The 18,709-nt window shown below is 42.2% G+C and overlaps 1 protein-coding gene across 2 annotated transcripts in view; it reads right to left on the reverse strand.

Moving 5' to 3' along the window:
• The window catches only part of ADAMTS8 (ADAM metallopeptidase with thrombospondin type 1 motif 8), a 198,248-nt gene that overhangs the window by 38,521 nt on the left and 141,018 nt on the right, over positions 1–18,709 (reverse strand). For both annotated transcript variants that reach the window (XR_014979811.1, XM_085647223.1), the window contains exons 2-5: positions 17,649–17,888; positions 15,955–16,087; positions 11,156–11,323; positions 2,682–2,980 (exon numbers count right to left, since the gene is read on the reverse strand). Coding sequence is in view for 1 of the 2 variants with exons in the window: in XM_085647223.1 (XP_085503349.1) it covers positions 2,682–2,980; positions 11,156–11,323; positions 15,955–16,087; positions 17,649–17,888 (840 nt within the window). In the remaining variant the exon portion in view is untranslated. The remainder of the gene's footprint in view (positions 1–2,681; positions 2,981–11,155; positions 11,324–15,954; positions 16,088–17,648; positions 17,889–18,709) is intronic.

Here is an 18,709-nt window from a genome sequence, read left to right on the forward strand (position 1 = left end):
CTCATTTATTCACGGTGATGTCGATGTCAAATTGCTTCTAAGCGGAAGCAGGTGCGGATGCCATCTTGGAATGGGAGATTATGATATACATTTTTGGGTAGATAAGTGCAGTACATTCAGTATTCTTTTCTCTACTACCCCATCTCCATACTGTCTCAAATTCTTTGTTTTTAGAATGGCAATCCCCCAGCTCAGCTATTACTGTCATCTGGTGTATGTCCTGGATTGAGCGTGCGTGGGCCATGGTGATTTTCAACTTCAACGGCTCAACGTGTTTTCATCCTGGCAATACCACCAGAGGTTGCCTTGTATGAGGTAAAGGGAGTTTGATTCCTGCAGGGTTTATCCTGAAACAGAACTGCACTACTACAGAAACAGTACCAAGCACATTACTTGTATCTGTGTGTTAGACCGACGTAAGGTGCTTTAACCAATTACATTTCACCTATTATCTAATTTTCTACACTGTACGAATATATCACTTAAGTTAACTGTTTTTCTTTGTCTGTCACTTATTTACCAAAACCCCATAGATAAGGCACACATACAAAGGTATATTTGTCAACAAAAATATGTATTCTATTTATTATGCATGTGCATACAATAAGATAACACTACACTATGTGGAGGGACACAACATTGTTGATATTTAAAGCACACTGCAACCCTTTCCATGCAGCTTTGCATTGTCTTTTCAATATGAAGACTTTTTGACAGGTTTAGTGTTTTGGTTCCAAATGTATCCGTTTTTAGGTCGAGCCTAGGCAGCACGCATGCGCTGTCTGCAAGACTTGAAGTAAACAGTATAGCGAGATTAATTCCGCCTGCTGCTTGCAATTTGGTCATTTATGCCTCACTCTGATTTCTGGCCTCCCTATTGGTTGCTGCTCCAATTCATAATTTCTGTTTTTATCGGAAGCAGCACCAACCAGCTACAGTTTAATTGCGCTGCAACTGTACGGATGTTATGTTTAGGGACTACTTGTTCATCATGGCACATATCATGGCGCCTGGTCTTGTAATTTTTTTTCACCATGGCGCCTGCTTCACGGGACACCATGCACATACGCCTGTAGCTTCTGGTTTTATTTGTGCTTCTTTAATCTCAGCAACTGCACGCCGCCCGCGCTTGTTTCAGATGTAGCTAAACACCATTACGTACATCTATTGCAACTAGACTGAAGATCACTAATGTGCAGGTGCGTTGAACCTCTAGGTGACATGAACACCATGGAAACGCTGCCGCTCTAGTCACTTTTGCCTCTATGGGCATGGCTAACAGCGGTGGACGGGCCTGAGGTGCTAGCGTCACTAGGAAGATGGCGACGTCCTTGGTTGTGGTGCGGACAGGAGCAGTGTGATGTTGGCTGAAGGCTACGTGGGGCGCCGAGCGTCAGGTAATTTGGGGGTACCTTTGGAATAGCATGAGCTCCCCTTAGGAGACTCCTACATGGTGAAACATTGACTTCTAAAGGTCTTTACCGCTTGCAGTAACCTTTCACTAGTTATATCATTGCGGCATGGCTTTCTAGTAACATCCTATTGAGTGGATTCCGAATTCCGTGTTCTCATTTGTACAAAACGCCCAAAAGTTGCTTTTTTTATTTTGTTCCACCCCTTCCCCAGCCTCTGTCCCGCCTTGCTTTCACACTGACCTCAGCCAAAACTGTACGTGCCTCATAATTACTTAAATACCTTGTTATTGGCCGCAGACATTGCCAGAGCTAGGGGGAATCGTGGGGACTGTATGGGGTTGGGGGTTAATTTTGCACAGATGTCAAGGACGGGAATCCGAGCCCCAGCTACTTGCACCACACCCTCTGCTGCTGCTTCAGGTTTGTTGCTGTTAAAGTTTTCACATGCCACTTTCAGCCCCACACACTTCCTGCAGCAGCTAAGCAAGAAAGGGAGGGGAGGCAGAGCCTTGCTGCATCCATCCCTGCTCCAGGCACCGAAGCCCCCTCCTAGAAACGGATCCTCCCATGTCCTTTGCTGCGTCTGCCCCTAGGGATGCTAAATTTCTATTGCTGCGACCCTCCCTACCATAGTCCTTCTCTCCACACTGCTTATGTTTCATACAGGGGTTTTTACTTACACGCTGTGGGCTCCTGCTAGCACTTCTTGCCCACAACTACTCCAAACCCTGCACATGTGATGTATTTACTCTACCCCTCCCCTTAGCACACCCTTCGCTTTTTTTTTCTTTCAAATAAAACAGGTGTGAATGCTATTCATTCTGCTTGCTAGCCCTCCTTCGAAATTTTTTCTCGGGTTACAAAATGCTTTATTCCCATTTAGGAAACAGCGTAACTTTATTTTTCTTTTCTATGTACGTCTGTAGAAATTCAAACAAACGGTATTACAAGTGTATTTAATAGGTAAAAACCATTGCCAATTACAACAATAGCTCTAACACAAGCAAATGTGAGACCTATTGCATTTCTAGTGCTTGTTCCATTCTCGTCCTGTCTTCGGGTAGCATGGCGCAGCAAATAGAACAAAACTGGTCACAGAGTGAAGCTAAGCCTGTGCAATTATGAGGACTTCCTTGCTAATTTCTTTTGTGATAATTTGGCAAAGAAAGCAGAGCCAGATAAAGCAGTCTATTTCCCCTACATTTAGTGAGTGCTGCGGTGAGACATGCGCAGATAGATGGATAAGCAACGAGTGTGTAGTCTCACCTTTGGCTTCACCACATCTTCTTCTTCCAAGCATTTCCCTTCCAAGCAGAGTTTTCTGTCTCCACAGGTAGTTCCATCTACCCAGGGCAGGCTACCGTTTTTGGTGTGACACATAGGCTCGTCTTCCACGCGGCACCACAGCTGGGAGCAAATGTCCTCGTCCGTTGTGTTGGGGCAGTGACGGAACTCTTTGCCGAAGACCTGCTGACATTGGCTGTCCAGGCCATACAAGGAGGCCCGGCCTGGGAGCTCTGCCGGGAGGAGGATGGGGCTGGCGGGAGGGTCCAGAAGGCAATCTCCTGTGGAGAGGAAACAAGGGTGTTTGTCTTCAGTAGCACCTGACAAAGTAGCCTGTAGGGCTATTGGGGGCAAAGCCAGACCAAGATATGCAAATTAGCAGAGTCAATAGATTGGTTAGAAGAACAGAGCATAGGAAATATGTTTATAAATTGGCTGAAAATGAGCCAGTCATGGGGCAGAAGAAAAGATCAGGAATAGTAAGAAAAGATGTAAGTGGTCCTGAAAGCGGATAGCTTTATTTCTTTAAAAAGTGAAGGCGAAAGTCAAAGAAACATGTGTTTCATATATCACAATTTCAGTGAAATTGGTTATTAAAAAGAAAGACAGTATTCCTCAAAAAGAGTCATAAAACGTTAGCCTTTCTCATTGCAATCTAGTAATAGTTCATTAGAGGCTACCGCCATTTACAGACTCATGTCAAGGTCAACACAAAAGACAAAAGTGCCATCAATGACAATGGTTAGGTGGCGGCTATAACAACCTCCCCTCACACTCCTGCAGAACAACCTGCAGAGGTAACCCAGGTCATAACTCTTACCCACATTCCTTTGGATGGAAAGTCTCAGTGTCTGTCCCCTCTTCTACACCGCACAGTAGGGCTGATTCTACCAGTGACATCACCCACTCTTACTTGAACCGAGGGAAAAGGCCCTTAAATAAACTTGTATCATGCTCCGGAGATTTAACCCCTTATGCTCTGGTTCTATCTGGTTGAATACCTTTGTTTATTACTTCTACAGGTGAAAATACAGCAAACCATAAATTCTGATCCTCTGAGAGCAATATGCTATTTATTACTGTTGCTCTTGAAGATGACAGTGAAAGCACATATGCACATCCCCACTTGCTGTGTGCATAGCACACGACCCTTGGGATCAGGATTTCGATCCGCCTGAGATTGCATTCGGCACATGCGCAGTGGGTTAATATTCGGTAAGGGACATGGCAGCTGTTGTTATTAAGTATTGTTTCAAAACCATGGTGAAACCATTTTATTGGTCATGGGTAGGAATGACAGGTAAAATATGTTTCAACAAAAACACATAGTCTGCAGCTTTACTCCGGATCTAAACCAGAGTGCTTGGTGACATGGAACCAACGGCTTCTGCTTCCATATAGCCTGCTGGAAAGCCTCTATAATGATTGCTGAGAGGTGAAATAATGGAGTCTGAACAAAATATTTATTTCAGTGAATTGGTCCCAGGCCAGGGAATAAGAAGACTCAGGTTTGTATCCTGGTTTCATTGCCCTATCACATGATGTGAGCTTGTGAGCGTTACTTTATCTACTTGAACCTCAGGCACTTGATATGTTCATATGAGGAGCACCCAGAAATGGTTGAATTCCAGGAGTGCGCCTTGTAGTACAATCATGTACATCCTCTTAGCTGACCCGTGTTTGCAGCTGGGGCTTTGCTTTGGTACCCTGAATGAAGACGTTGCCATAGAAGTACTCTCACGCTGGGCAGGTCTTCATCGCACTGAGCGTGTCATAGCAGTACTTCTCAGTCAGCCATGTTTATTGTGGTTAGATGTGATGCTAAGTATACAAAATAGAAATCTCAGTTGCGGGGCGTGGCTTCGACGCCGCAGCGACATGGCGGCTTCTCCGTGAGCTCCGTGCGAACGCGGAGCTTTCGTATTAATTCTTCACCCTCGGACACCACCTCTTCCTGCTCGGAAGACTTCTCCAGGCACATGATGGGTCGGTGAGTCAGCTGGCTGCAAACGGAGTCTCCTACTCTGTTCTCCGCCCCAGGAGCCGCGGCGGTGAATTTTCCCTCACACAACGCGACCGTCCGCCATTTAAAATCGCGGCACTCGCGTTCCGATTTTTCTGGCGTCTTCCTCTTCAATTGTTTGCTGCCCAGTGCTTGGTGTCTATGAACTTCCTATTTCTGCATTTTTGTGATGGGGTCGGTGCAGAGAGCTGTTTTTGCCACCATTCCATCAGTTCTTCACAGTTGATGCTGTCATTTACCTCTGGGTTATGAGTGACCGCCATTTTGTATGTCTCTTTTGCGGTGCTCGTTTTCTTTTTTCTTTTTTCATCTTCTCACTATGCCCTCACCCAATATGAATATGGAAGTGTGACTCTTTTGTTTACAATGTTCCCACAAAAAGTTTGAAGCTCCTCAAAGCTGCGGTATCCTTAATTAATTTCTTGCTGATTGTGTGAGGCATTTTTCTTTTTGACATCGCTGTGCCAATTCCAATCATGGTGGGATCTTGTTGATCTGTGCTCCAGTATCCATACGGTCTAGCTGCTCCAGGATTATTTATTGCATAACAGTCCTTTTAGGCATACTCCTGCTTCTGCTGAACTTCCTACTATCCTGCGTTTCAGTGGCGCTAGCTTTTGTTGCTTGTGGATTACTGTATCCTGGACTCTCTACTGCTCCAGGATGTCAAACGAGCCCAATGTCCCTAGATCTTCGAGCTCAGGTACAAAACCGAAGAGGCACAAAAACGACCCTCCTTCACCGATTTTATCTTCACAGAATCCTGTCCTGGACTCCATCTTAGATGAGGTTCGTGGCCTCCAGCCATTCATGTCCGCTACCAATTACAAACTTAAACAAATTGAGGAAAGATGGATCGTTATGGAGAGTAAGGTACTGGATATCGAACAGAGGGTTAGTGACTTGCAGGATATCTCTACAAAGATCCCTTTTCTTGAACAGGAAGTCCTTAAACTAAAGCTCCACACGGAGGATCTTGAAAATCGTAACCGCAGAAACAACCTTCGCCTTTTTGGCTTGCCGGAAAATGTTGAAGGGGCTGACCTAGTATCATTCCTAAAGAAATTCCTTCCAGAGCTTCTTGGCCTTCCATCCCCATCAAATCCTCTCAACATACAAAGAGCACACCGATTGGGTCGACTTCTACCTTCTGCTAACAGACCGCGTGGAATCATAATGCTCTTCCTGGAGTTCACCGATCTTATGCAAGTCTTGAAAGCTGTCAGGCTCAAGCGCCGTCTCACCTGGTCAGGCCATAATATTTTTATATCTCAAGACATTTCCAACGCTACCAATGCCAGATGTAAAGAATTTCTTGCTCTTCGACCTCAGATGCGTCAGCTCAACATTCAATACGGAATTCTTCATGCCTGCCTGTGCAAGATTACGCATGAAGGTCGCACACGCTCCTTCGAGGATCCAGAAAAACTCAAACTTTTTCTTCAAAATTTTTCTGCACATGGCATGGACACTGGCTCTTGATTTCCTTCTTCCCTATTGTCGGAATGTTTTTCTTCATTGTTATATTGATACGCTTATCTGTTTTTCTTCATTGTTATATTGATATGCATGTCTTCCTTTCTTGTTTTTCTGTTCTCTTTCTACTTGTGAGGTTCGGGTTCATTTCATTGTCTTTTTCAACTGTTTTCATGGTGGTCCGTGTCCTCCGGTGTCACTTTGCTCCCCATTCTTAGATCTTCTCTCTTTTTACAGATCTGGATGTTTTTCCTTGATCTGTCTACTTTTCTCCACCTACTTCTCCCATTGTATTCTTTTCTCTCTTTAATCTATTTCTATTCTCCTTTTCCTCTTCGTTTCCCCTCATTTCTAGTCTTAGTATCTAGGTCTGGCTTATTTCATATGACTTGTTTTCATGTGTTACTGAATATAACATGTCTTTCCTTTCTTCTTCTTGTCAATCCTGCAGTTTTATGGTCCTATGTTTGTACGTTCCCCTGGTCCCGGAAATATGGTTAACGTCGTGTCGTGGAATGTTCGTGGTCTGGGTCCTCCCGTCAAGCGTCAAAAGGTATTGTCCCATCTTGCTAAACTTAACACCCAGGTTGCTTTTTTACAGGAAACCCACTGCAATGATAAAGAATCACTTAAACTTAAACGTCAATGGGTCAACCAGATTGTTTTCTCTCCGGCTAATGACAGACATGGCGGTGTTGCTATTTTATTTCATAAATCCATTAATGCTCAAATCCTGTCATCTGAGTGTGATCCGAATGGTCGCTGGATATTGGCTGAGGTTATCATTAATAAAAGACAACTGTTTTTTTTCAATATTTATGGACCTGTTAAACCAGATATTGACTTTTGGAATTCTGTCAAATTGAAATTATTATCAATTCCTAATGATAGTATTGTGATTGGTGGTGATTTTAATAATTGGTTGGACCCGTTCACTGATAGGCAATCCGAATGCAAATTCAAACCTGACAAGTCCCACAAATCCTTTCAAACAGCCATTTCCTCTCGCCCGCTATTCGATTCTTGGAAAACTTGTAACCCTGATACGTCAGAATTTACTTTTTTCTCTCCTGTACATCATACTAGATCTCGTATTGATTATATTCTTGTTTCCAAATCACTGCTACCTTGTCTCCAGTCATCTGAGATTGGATCTATTTTTATTTCTGACCATGCTCCTGTCTCCACCCATATTGACTTATCCCTCACCACTTGCAAACAAGGTAGATGGCGTTTCAATAACTTTCTTTTATCAGATCGCACTTTTATTTCAGAAGCGACCTCTTTTATTAAGGAGTTTTTTTCTTTTAATGAATCTTCAGATACTTCCCCACACAATAATTGGGATGCTTTTAAAGCATCTTTCAGAGCTTTTACTATTGCCTATTCCTCGAAAAAGAAAAAGTTGCTACATGCTAAATATAAAGAAACTTTAACCCACATAAAAGTGTTAGAGCACAAGTATTACTCTTCCAAATCTTCATCATCTTTACAAGAGTTAATCAACGCTAAATCCACCCTGAATAAGATTGCCACAACGGAGGCCTGTAATATCCTCCTCAAGGTTAAGTCTAAATATCATGGAGGCCAAAATAGGGCCGGGAAAATGCTGGCAAACTATTTAAGAATTAAATCAGAACGAAAAGCCATTGGCCCAATCCATTCAGAATTTGATGACTCTCTCCTCTCTTCTGACTCAGATATTATTGATACATTTCAATCATATTATAAACTCCTATACACAGAAACCACCAATCCCTCTGAAGATGATCTTGCTACGTTTTTCAGGGATATCCCTAAGCCTCAAATTCCCCAAGATAAATTTCAACCCCTTGAAGATGAAGTGTCTTTGCAAGAATTAACTGAGGCACTTAAATCTATGAAGAAAGCAAAAGCTCCCGGCCCGGATGGTTTTTATATTGAATTACTTTCTGCTTTCTCCTCAATTTTTGCACCCAAATTATTAGAACTTTTTAATTCTTTTATCTCTAATTCCCAAGCCTGTGGTTCTTTTTTGGAAGCTCTTATCATTGTGATCCCCAAACCAGATAAAGATCCCTCCTACTGTAAAACTTTTCGTCCTATTTCATTAATTAATTATGATTGTAAAATCTTTGCAAAAATTTTGGCTTCTCGCTTAGAGAAAATTATTCCCCATCTCATTAATCCTAACCAAGTTGGTTTTGTTAAAGGTCGTTTGGCGTCTGACAATGCCAGAATGTTTTCCAATATCCTTGCTCTCAGTACAAAATATCCCTCCCCGTTAGCGGCTCTATCCCTGGACGCTGAAAAAGCCTTCGATCGTGTTAACTGGGATTTTCTGCTTCACACCTTAAGATGGCTTGGCTTTGGCCCAAAGTTTATTTCTTATGTTAAGTTGTTATACACCAATCCCAAAGCCTGTATTTTTGGTCTTTTCTCCCCTTATTTTCCCCTTCAAAGAGGTACACGCCAGGGCTGCCCGCTCTCCCCATTACTTTTCCTATTATGTCTAGAACCATTCCTAGAACGTATCAGAAATAATGTGCTTATTACTGGTTTTCATTTTAAATCTCAACATATTAAACTGTCCGCCTATGCTGATGATGTGCTTACTTATATGTCTAACCCTGTATCCTCCCTGCCCCCTTTTTTGAACGAAATTGCATCGTTCGCTAAGGTTTCAGGTTACAAATTGAACTTTTCTAAAACTGAGGTTTTACCTTTAAATCCTTCATGCTACAGATATATGTTTGAATCGTCTAATTTCACTTGGTGTCCCCAAAAAATAAAATACCTTGGTACATGGTTTACCCCCACCATTCGTGATACACTCGCTCAGAATTTCTCTGCCTTAAAACTTAAAATTACTAATTTGTTGAATCTCTGGTCTCCATTGTTCCTCTCTTGGTGGGGTAGACTTGATACAATTAAAATGATGATTGTTCCTCAAATTTTGTTTCTACTATCAATGTTACCCTTCAAAATTCCTAAATATTATTTTTCCGAGATTAACTCGCTATGCTCAAAGTTTTTATGGAATAACAAACATGCACGTATTGCTCTGGCTAAATTGATTCGTCCTAAAAATGAAGGTGGTGTAAGGTTTCCTGATTTTAATTTGTATCACAATGCCTTCTTGATTAGTCAATTTTTTGCTTTGTCTAGGGATTATCAAGACTTACCTAAACCCTCTTGGGTTAATGTTGAATGTTCCTTGCTGAATGATTTTTCAATGCGAGATGTTGTTTACATGTCTAACTGTACTTTTATTTCCAAGTATCCCATTTTGAAACATTCCCATATGTTGTTGCACACACTTTTCTTTAAGAACATGAATAACTATGAATCCTTTCTAACTTCATCTCTGTGGTTTAACAAGTACATTAAATTTCGCCACAAGTCATTCTATTACAAACAATGGAAAGAGAAGGGCCTTCTTTTTGTACATCAACTAATTGTCAACAATGTAATTCTCTCCTTCCATCAGTTACAAATTACTTTCAATCTCCCTGATTCCTGTATTCTGCAATATAATACACTAGCCCCAATTCTGCAGGAGTGTCTACAGAAATTCTCTTCTCTTCCAACTCCCCCTTCCTCTCCTTCTGATTCTTTATTTTGCCACACTTTTGCCGATGCTACTCCTAGTGCCTCCTATATCTATAAACTTCTGTCTACTCCTATCTGCACACGGGCTAAATCTAAGGTGGAACTAGAGTGGGAGTTTGACCTTTCCTTGACTTTATCTGTGTCAGATTGGGATAAGTTTTGGCAGAAATTATTCAAAACCTCCAAAGCTGCAAATCTCACACAATCCCTCTTTTTTATTTTTAATAGAGTCATCATTACTCCGCTTTTGTTACATAAAATCAATCACTCTGTCACATCATCTTGCTGGTCTTGCTCTACAGCTGAGGGCTCTTTAATACATTTATTATTTTACTGTCCTAAGGTTTGTGCCTTTTGGAAGGAGATATGGTCAAAATGTACTCAGATCTTTTCTTATAATGTACAACTTAATATTCAAAATGTATTTTTAGGCACGGTTTCACCAGATTTTGTTTTAGATACTCCTGCTTCTCCATTATTAGATTTGTTCCTTGCTGTGGCTTTTAAAGTTATACTCACTTGCTGGAAAGACAATTCTAAATTATCCTTTCTGCATTGGTGGAATTATATATGTGACGAACATAGAATTGCATCTATCCCTCAATCCTCCATTCACGTACAGATTAAGTCCGACCTATTATGGTTACCCTTCACATCCTTCTTATCATCACCACCATAGTCTTTATCTTTTTTCATCATCTTATTCTTCTCTCTTTTCTCTCTGTCCTCTCTCTTTTCTGTACCTCTCTTTTCTCTCTCCTCCTATCCTTTCCTTCTCTCTCTCCCCTTTTTCTCCTTTTTTATAAAAATCTTCACTCTTCTATTTAAATAATATATTTGCACTGTTACATTTTTAGGAGTTTTATATTTCTTATGGTATACTATGCTTTGACTTTTATTGCATGTTCTTAGCAAACTGTTAAGTTGTACTGTTTTATACTGCTTTAATCTTGTTTCCTCTGTCGGTAGTATTAACTTGTTGTTTAGACAACTTCTATACTAGCTTACATGTTTTACACATTACTTGCTCCTACTAGCTTACTTTGTATCGCTTATCTTGTGCGCTTTTGTCTTTAATAAAAATTATTTAACAAAAAAAAAGAAATCTCAGTTGCGGTTGGACCTGAAGGCTGGGGCTGCATCCCAGTGCTTGACTTTAGGGATGGAGGCCTCCATCGCCTGTCTCGCCAACAAGAAAAGCGCTTAGGTTCAGCATGGACAGATGTACTTCCTAATGTGCAGATGTACCAGCAGGATTTTTGTGATTCAATACTTTTTTGAGCTGACAGGTATGGACGTCACACAACCATCTGCCTTGTGCCTACATTTATTTTTAGAAGATGGAGCCCACCTTGGCTCCTCTTACCGTGTCCGCTGTCCAGGAAGTCGGTGAGGTACATGGTACTGCAGGGGGACCAGGGCAGGGTCTTGTTTAGGTGGATGAACACTGGCGCCATCATGTGATGCTTCCCCAGATCACCAAAGAGTTTCTCGCAGGTCTTGGAGTCATCATGGGGCATGCTGAGCACGTGTCCTAACACACGGGTGCAAGAATGAGATTTAGATTAATGATGACCGGGAACTCATCACCCACGTCATACAGTTAAAACTCTGCAGTACAATACATTTTTTTATTCTTCTCCGGGATTTTTCTGGCCACTATACACTCATTTAATAATATAAATAAATAATAAAACGGTTGTACATATACCCATATTACGCATTCATTCTTGCAATAGTTTTTATTGATGCAACTGCACAACAGAGTGATAGGTTGAGACACATAGAACTATGTGAACGTGTCATCGTCTCTCCACACTGGCTTCCTTCAGAGTTCTACAGATCTAGACTGGAGGCAGAGAACTGTGATTTTATTGTATTTGAGATTTGTGTTTGAAACGTGTGTGTTCTAAGAAGTTTTGAATTATAAATGAGCAATCCAGCTTGTTTTTGTGGCTGCAAAATTATTTAAAGCTGTAGTTGCATTTTAATAGGTGTGGGTGTTGACAGCTCATCTGTCAAGCTGAGTTGTTACTTACAATATACATAGCCCCTCATTAAAAGGTTTTCAGAAAGGGGTTTGCATTAACAACAGGTAGTAAACACTGTTACCCCAGGGTGAGGTTTTTTGCACATGTGATAAATACCACCTTATTTGAGTTTTCACCTTTAAAATGAGGCATAACATGTGGACTATGTATTTAAGACACTGAATGCCATGTTTTGCTGTTTTATGGCCCTTTTCCCTTGATAGGATTCTTGAAGTTTGCCCTGCCAGAATTTATTAGAAGAAAACTACAAGGGTGTGATCATTATCACACAATAAATAATTCCAATCTTTGTGCAAACATTTGTTTGCAAAGGGATTGGAATTTAGCCCTTAACTTGCAATCGAGGGTCCTTGGTTTTGGCCCTTCCCCCCATTGGCTTTCTTCGACCAGCCTCTTTCAGCCATTGACTCCAGACTTTGTCAGTCATGTCCTAGCTCAGCCCAGTCAAGTGTTTACCTCTCACCTAATACTATTGGCTGTTTGGATGTTTCCTTCCACCTCTGTTCCAGTGCTTGCATTGAACTGCAGGCTGGATTACTTTACAACTAGGGAGTTTCCAATACTGTATGGTTTTCCTGGTCTGACTCGAACATTGTTATGAACATGCATTAGCACTTTAAACACAAACCTACTTTCTTTGCTTCCATTTATGGTAGAGGGTTAGCCCCACCCAAGTACCTTACAATAAGAACAACACAATGAACATACATTTAAAAATAATATTTTTTACAAAAATCATTAAAAAAATCTAAAGGAATCTTAAAGGAATGACATGAGCCTTGGCTTATCTTGTGACCTGAATTATCAGCCAAAGGATTGCATGCTTGTGGCAGGAATGAGTTCTGGATACTTGGTACCGAAGAAATTAAGCCCTGTCTATTAAACGTTGCATTTCTTACACCACCTGCCACGAGGGAGCTGCTTTATGGATTGTGAGTTCTTTGAACGTTGCACAGTTATTGCCCTTAGATTTGGAAGCTGTAATGGTGATGAGCATGAGAGGTCAACCCGGTGTACAAATATCGAGACGTAAGTCCCTTTTGAGATTCTTTTCCATTAGTGTCAGCCTCGAGTGCACATGAAACGTCTCAAGAAGCACAGAGCACTGGGAGACTCATTTAACATTCAAAGTGAGAACCAGGACCCAGCGTCTTGGAAACAGGGTTCTTCCCTTATTAGGGCCTCCAAGCAAGTCCAAAATGAGAATTAGATGATAAATCACACGTATAAGGACCGTCTCTATTCAACGATCAGTTCAAAACATGACTAGGTACATCAAAGATGGAAATAAAACAACTCAAAGGCTGTGATTTAATGGCCATCTCCAAACTCTAATGGGATATATAGGACGCAGGATTACATCTGGAGAGTAAATAACATCCGATCCTAGTTTTTACGTCTCGCCTACGCAGCGCGCATGCGCTGCTTAGGAGGAGACCTTTAGGAATCGATTCAGTTTTTGGCCCAAAAACGTGCACGCGTTGCATTGCTTTCAATGGCAATGCGTGCACGTTTGGCGATTCCCTTGCGGGAGCGAGCTTTGAAACCACTTGTTTGTAATTAACAGATGGTTCCTGCTCGCTCCCGCAAGGGAAACAGGCGCAGGCCCCCTCCTCTCTCCCCTCCCCCTGCTGCCTCCTCCTCTCTTCGTCAAACTTGTTGTTTTTACGTTTGCTTAGAGCAGCAGTGCAAACACTTGTCTGACCTATAACTGCTTGTATTAAAGTAAACGATAGACTTGTGCGTTAGGAGAGCTTGTGAAGACCTGTCTGTCACCGTAAACAACGCACATGCACGTCTCTCGGGTTAAGAGCAAGTTTGCCAGGTGTGTTCTAAAGTTTTTTTCTGCCCCACCACTTGCCTATTTGTGAAGAGGGGCGTATGAGACTTTTGGCGGATTGCTTATGTTTTGTTGTTCCGCCTCCCGTAGTGTGTGACTGCGGGGATTGAATCTGGAAGAAAGCAGTCTCCCTGTCTCACCGTAGTACGTGTGTTACTGATGTTTTTTCTGGCGGGTTGTTTGTTTGCCCCACAAGGTGCTCACGGCGAGAGAAGTTATTTTGTAATCTCCCCTGCCGGGTGTTTGTGCACTTCTAACCAGTTTTCCATCATCTCACATCGCATTCTCGTGTGTGCGCATCTCCGCAGTTCCGCGAGCAGAACGTGCTATTTTCAGTCAAAACAAGTTTGAGTGCACTCTTACTGTTACGTGTGTCAGAGCCGCAACGAGCTTCCCCTGGCATGCTTTGACAGGCTGGATGTTTTGCAGCGTTGCAGTCGTAAACCTGCATTTTTTGTCTTGAATCAAGCATAAGCGAGCGCCAGACTGTGACCTGCGGAGGTCGCCTGGAAGCCTGCGTGACAGTGCGGTTGAGGTGCATGTGAGGCCCAAGGTCTCGCAACGAGGCCGATACTCATTCTCGCTAAGTGAGCACGCAGCACCATTAAAGATTCATGCAGCTGGGCGGACACACCATTTTTCCATCGCAAATCATGAACAGTTGCAGTGCATCCAACTACAGAAACACTTCCTCTCATGCCCGCAGAGCACTGCAGTGGAAGTGTGCATCTGATACAACAACACAATAATACAAAGTGTCTCTAGAGAACCAGCAATAAGGAAACTATTTACTTCACCGCAGCAATAGTTTTGAGTTTGCACGGTCTTTATCAGGGGTCTCCAACGTTTTCTGTAGTGAGAGAGACTTCTGATCAGTGCAAAGCACTGTGAGCTACTGAAGGCCAAACAACTCGCACATTGTTACTAGGGACCCCCTCAAATGCAGATTTACTGACTTTAAGCCTAATATCCATAGAGCCAGATAATATGGTTTGAACAAAATACTTTGACTAGGGGCACTATGACAGGGCTGCCATGTGTGTCAGTCAGTGAGTGTGTGTTCTTCAGGGATGTATGAGCACGTGTGCGTATGAATGGGATATATGCGTATGGGTGACTGAAAGCCTTCATCATATGTACTTATGGTACAAGACATACCTTTTGCCACATGAGGCCATTTTCAGTTACATGTATAACACAAACAACCAACCATTTTTTTTAATGAGAAACTTAAAGTGCAGAAAAATCTTCAACAAAAACTTTCCAAATATGGAAAGTTTTTCTGCACTTTAAGCTTCTCCCACTTAAAATAACGGCTGTACTTTTCAGTTATAAATATGACAAACTGCAGGCATCTTGCTCCCAGTGGCCTATATACAAGGTGCCATATTAATAACAGAAATATGTGTTTATATATATTTTACCTACTGTCGATAGCCAGAAGGTTGTTATGGTTAGGACCAAAGTTTTCATAGGAAAAGCGTTTTTTGATTTGCCAATAACTTAGGCACCTCTTGACAAATCTTAACAAAACTTCCCCTTTTTGGTTCAGCTACTGTTTCAAAGTTTCGGGGTAATCCGTCAAGTAGGGGCCAAGAAAGAAACAAGCATTGGCATAGCCAATAGGTCTCACCTTTGGGACCTTATAAGTATTTAGTTATGCAGCACAATATCCTTGGTTCAACGACATCAACTGTTGCATGGCTAAACACTTATAAGGTCCCAAAGGTGAGACCTATTGGCTATGCCAATGCTTGTTCTATTTGTGGTCACACCACTGAATTTTATTAACTCTTACCACCCTTAGAAGATGGTGAGGTGTACTGATAAAGCTGTTTTTAAAGGCCTAAATGATGAGAATGAAAACCGATTGAGCATCAGTGGAGGTCAAACCGATGCTGAAATACTAGAATAGTAAATGGAATAAGAGGTACTTCAGGTTAGGTTTGAGGTATATTCAAACAGTTGTGTGTGGTTTTACAGTACTGAGACCATGGGTTTGATATGAGCATGTGAAGAATGTGGAATTGTGATCAAGACGTGTGTGATTGTATGTTGCTGTGAGGGTAAATGTACAGCTTGTTATGCTTCGGACACATTCCCTTGTTGAATGTTAATATCGCTTCCTGGGCCTTTCTTTAGTGTGTATGGCATATGCTGAAGGTGGATGAGGTTATAGAGACAAAAGATGTGTTTTGTTCATTAAGAAAATATAACCAGCCATTGTATTGGTCGCCAATGTTCAAGGAAAGGGCTGGAGTACTGAGGACTTACCCAACTCATGAGCCAAGGTGAATGAAGCCTGGAGTCCATCATCTTCAATAACGGAGCAGCTTCTGCTGGGATCACACATTGTCCCAATGTCTGCCACTCCAAGGGTGTCACAAGTTGTATGCCCACAGATGTCCTACAAGGCAAGACGAGTGTTCTATGAACTATTACTTTGCATAAAAATAAATACGCTGTTATGAGGAGAGCCCAATAACCCTTCCAAAGTGTTACAAGGTGGTGAGTTGTTACAGCCATTGAAGTTTTGCACAAGTGTGGAGAATCACAATCATGAGCCCACCACTGAAGAGAAGAAAAGAAACAGTGCTTTATCAGCTCAATAAGGTTTTTGCTTTTGAATGAATCAAAAGTATGAAACATACATTGTATCTTATTCTTTAGCACTAAAGAAAATCAAATTCAAACAGAATCTGGGCACACGTGCAACATGAGTATCTTTGCTAATTTTGTAGATTTAAGGTGCAGAGTTGAAAGGTTTTGTGTGCACAACAATCATAGCAGGATGCCCTTGGTTACTATGCCACTGATTACGTTACACATGAGCAAGATGCTATTGATCAAGTGAACACGAGCAAGATGACATTGGACAAAATAGACAAGAGTGCAGCTGCGGTCCGTGCCGAAATCCCTCCTTACCTGGCCCCACCGCGCCACTGCTGTTACCTGCACGGACCGAGGCTGCAAGGGTGAGATGCCATTGAGACAGGTGCATATGGGCGAGTTACGCATATGGAGCTAGACAACCACAGTCATATTGGTCATCAACATCTACCATTACAACCTGGAGTTGAACTGAAATTTACCGGGCAAATTGCTTAAGTATGTCAGTGAAATGAGTTGAGTTTACTGACGACGCATCCAGGTTGTGCTGTGGCCCGAAGCCCTGAGGCACCTTTCATATCAATACTTACAATTACCAGGCTGTTTCGACTTTTTGGGCTTCATCTCCCTACTGCACACAGGTACAGAATCGTTCAGCAGTGGCTCCTCCACTATGGCAGAGGAACGTTCCCCCCCCCCCCTGCAAACAGTCACAAAACTCAAAAAAGAAAACAATAATAGCAAGGGATTCTTGTTGTTTGTGTTATTTAAATGAGTCATGGGGCAGAGCTAGATGATGAAAGGCTGGAGGACGAGTATTTCAGCATGCTGTCAGTGGGCATGTCGGTTTGGCCGGCTGTCTCAGGATGGCCAAACAGACACGGGCATTGCATGTCTCCAACCCAAGCTGCATTGCCGGGTTGGAGACATGCAGTCACAGGCTCCCAGTCTCACTGGGAGCAAAATCGAGGGAGTTTATGCTCCATTGACTACATTTCTCTGGATTTATTCCAAGTGGTACCATCTAACTAATTCTACCATTCTTTCTGTTGGTGGCAGCCGACTGTCATTCTCTTTTGTCTTGCCTTACCTACGGCTGTTCAATTTAAGAGGTATCAGAAGGTAGACTTTTGTGGGTTTTAATTTCACAAGGAAATATATCCTCTTTTTACTTATTCTGGGCCAATGTTACTGTTTCCTTACATAGGGAAGTGGGCATCACAACTTTCTCTTACTTTTCATTCTAAGCTGATTTTTAATTTTCCCACATCAGCTAATTTTATTTTATAGAGCACTTTGTGAAATACAATGACAAAGATCAGGTTGAGAGCATGGTTAGGGGAGGCAGCTTCCCTTACTTGTCTGGTCAGAAGGATGGCTGTATCGTAGTGCTCTGGATGGCGGTCACCAGGAGTGTTGAAGCGCTGCTGCCAGCTGCAGAAGTTACGCAGTGTGAGATCACCATTATCCGACACCTCAGGCCCCTGCTCTTCATCATCCACCACCAACACCTTCACCACCACCAGGCTCACCGAGTTCTTCAGGCTCGGGTGTTTGTAGATCCGAGCGGCCACAGACATCAGTGTCAAGATGTGATTCTGTGAGAAGAAATAATAATAGTCCACAAGCAGGTAACTAACTTTGTCCCCGAAAACAGGCAGGCGGACAGCGAATTGAACATTATTTTCAGGAGTGTCCAACTCAGTTATTGCTGGCCGAATTCATGCAAAAATTCCAGACCATCAATACAAGGACACAATACATGCTAGAGAGTTTAGAGGGAATGATCTGCTTAGTTGGTGGTTTTGCTGAAAATCTGGTGAGGACCATAGTTATGATCTCCTACTTTGTATAATTTCACCCTTACCCATGTGAGCTTCCTGTCCCCTACTCCTCAAGATTATTTTTTGGGGCATCAATGCTGTAGAATGCATTATGGTTCATAATGTTTCACAATAAAGTAGCACGTTTTTCTTACACATGCACCTACATGCAAAAAAGTCCTGCGCCCCACTCTCCAGCAGAACCCGTACCCCGTCTTCCCATTTAGCTAGAGGATAAGGGAATCAAATCTGTGGAGAAAACGTACATGAATAATTGAAAGTTCATACTAGGATTTTTGTTCATTACAGTAGCTACCTTGTGAATAGAGTCACCTAAATTAAATGGAAAAATTTTATTTATTTGAAGCATGGACATAATTTAGGGGTCGTACAAATGACCCCCTGGCTTGCCCCTTGGAACCGTGGCACTGCCTTTGCCCTAGAATGTATAACTTACAACGCAAACATTTACAACGCATGACTTTACAACGCAGTTTTTACAGCGCAACATCCTTTACAACGCATGTTTTCACAATGCATGCCATCACAACGCATTTTTAGAAACTACATATACGACACATACCATTACAGCACAT

Source organism: Triturus cristatus, chromosome 3_2, assembly GCF_964204655.1.
Source record: "Triturus cristatus chromosome 3_2, aTriCri1.1, whole genome shotgun sequence".
NCBI lineage: Eukaryota > Metazoa > Chordata > Amphibia > Caudata > Salamandridae > Triturus > Triturus cristatus.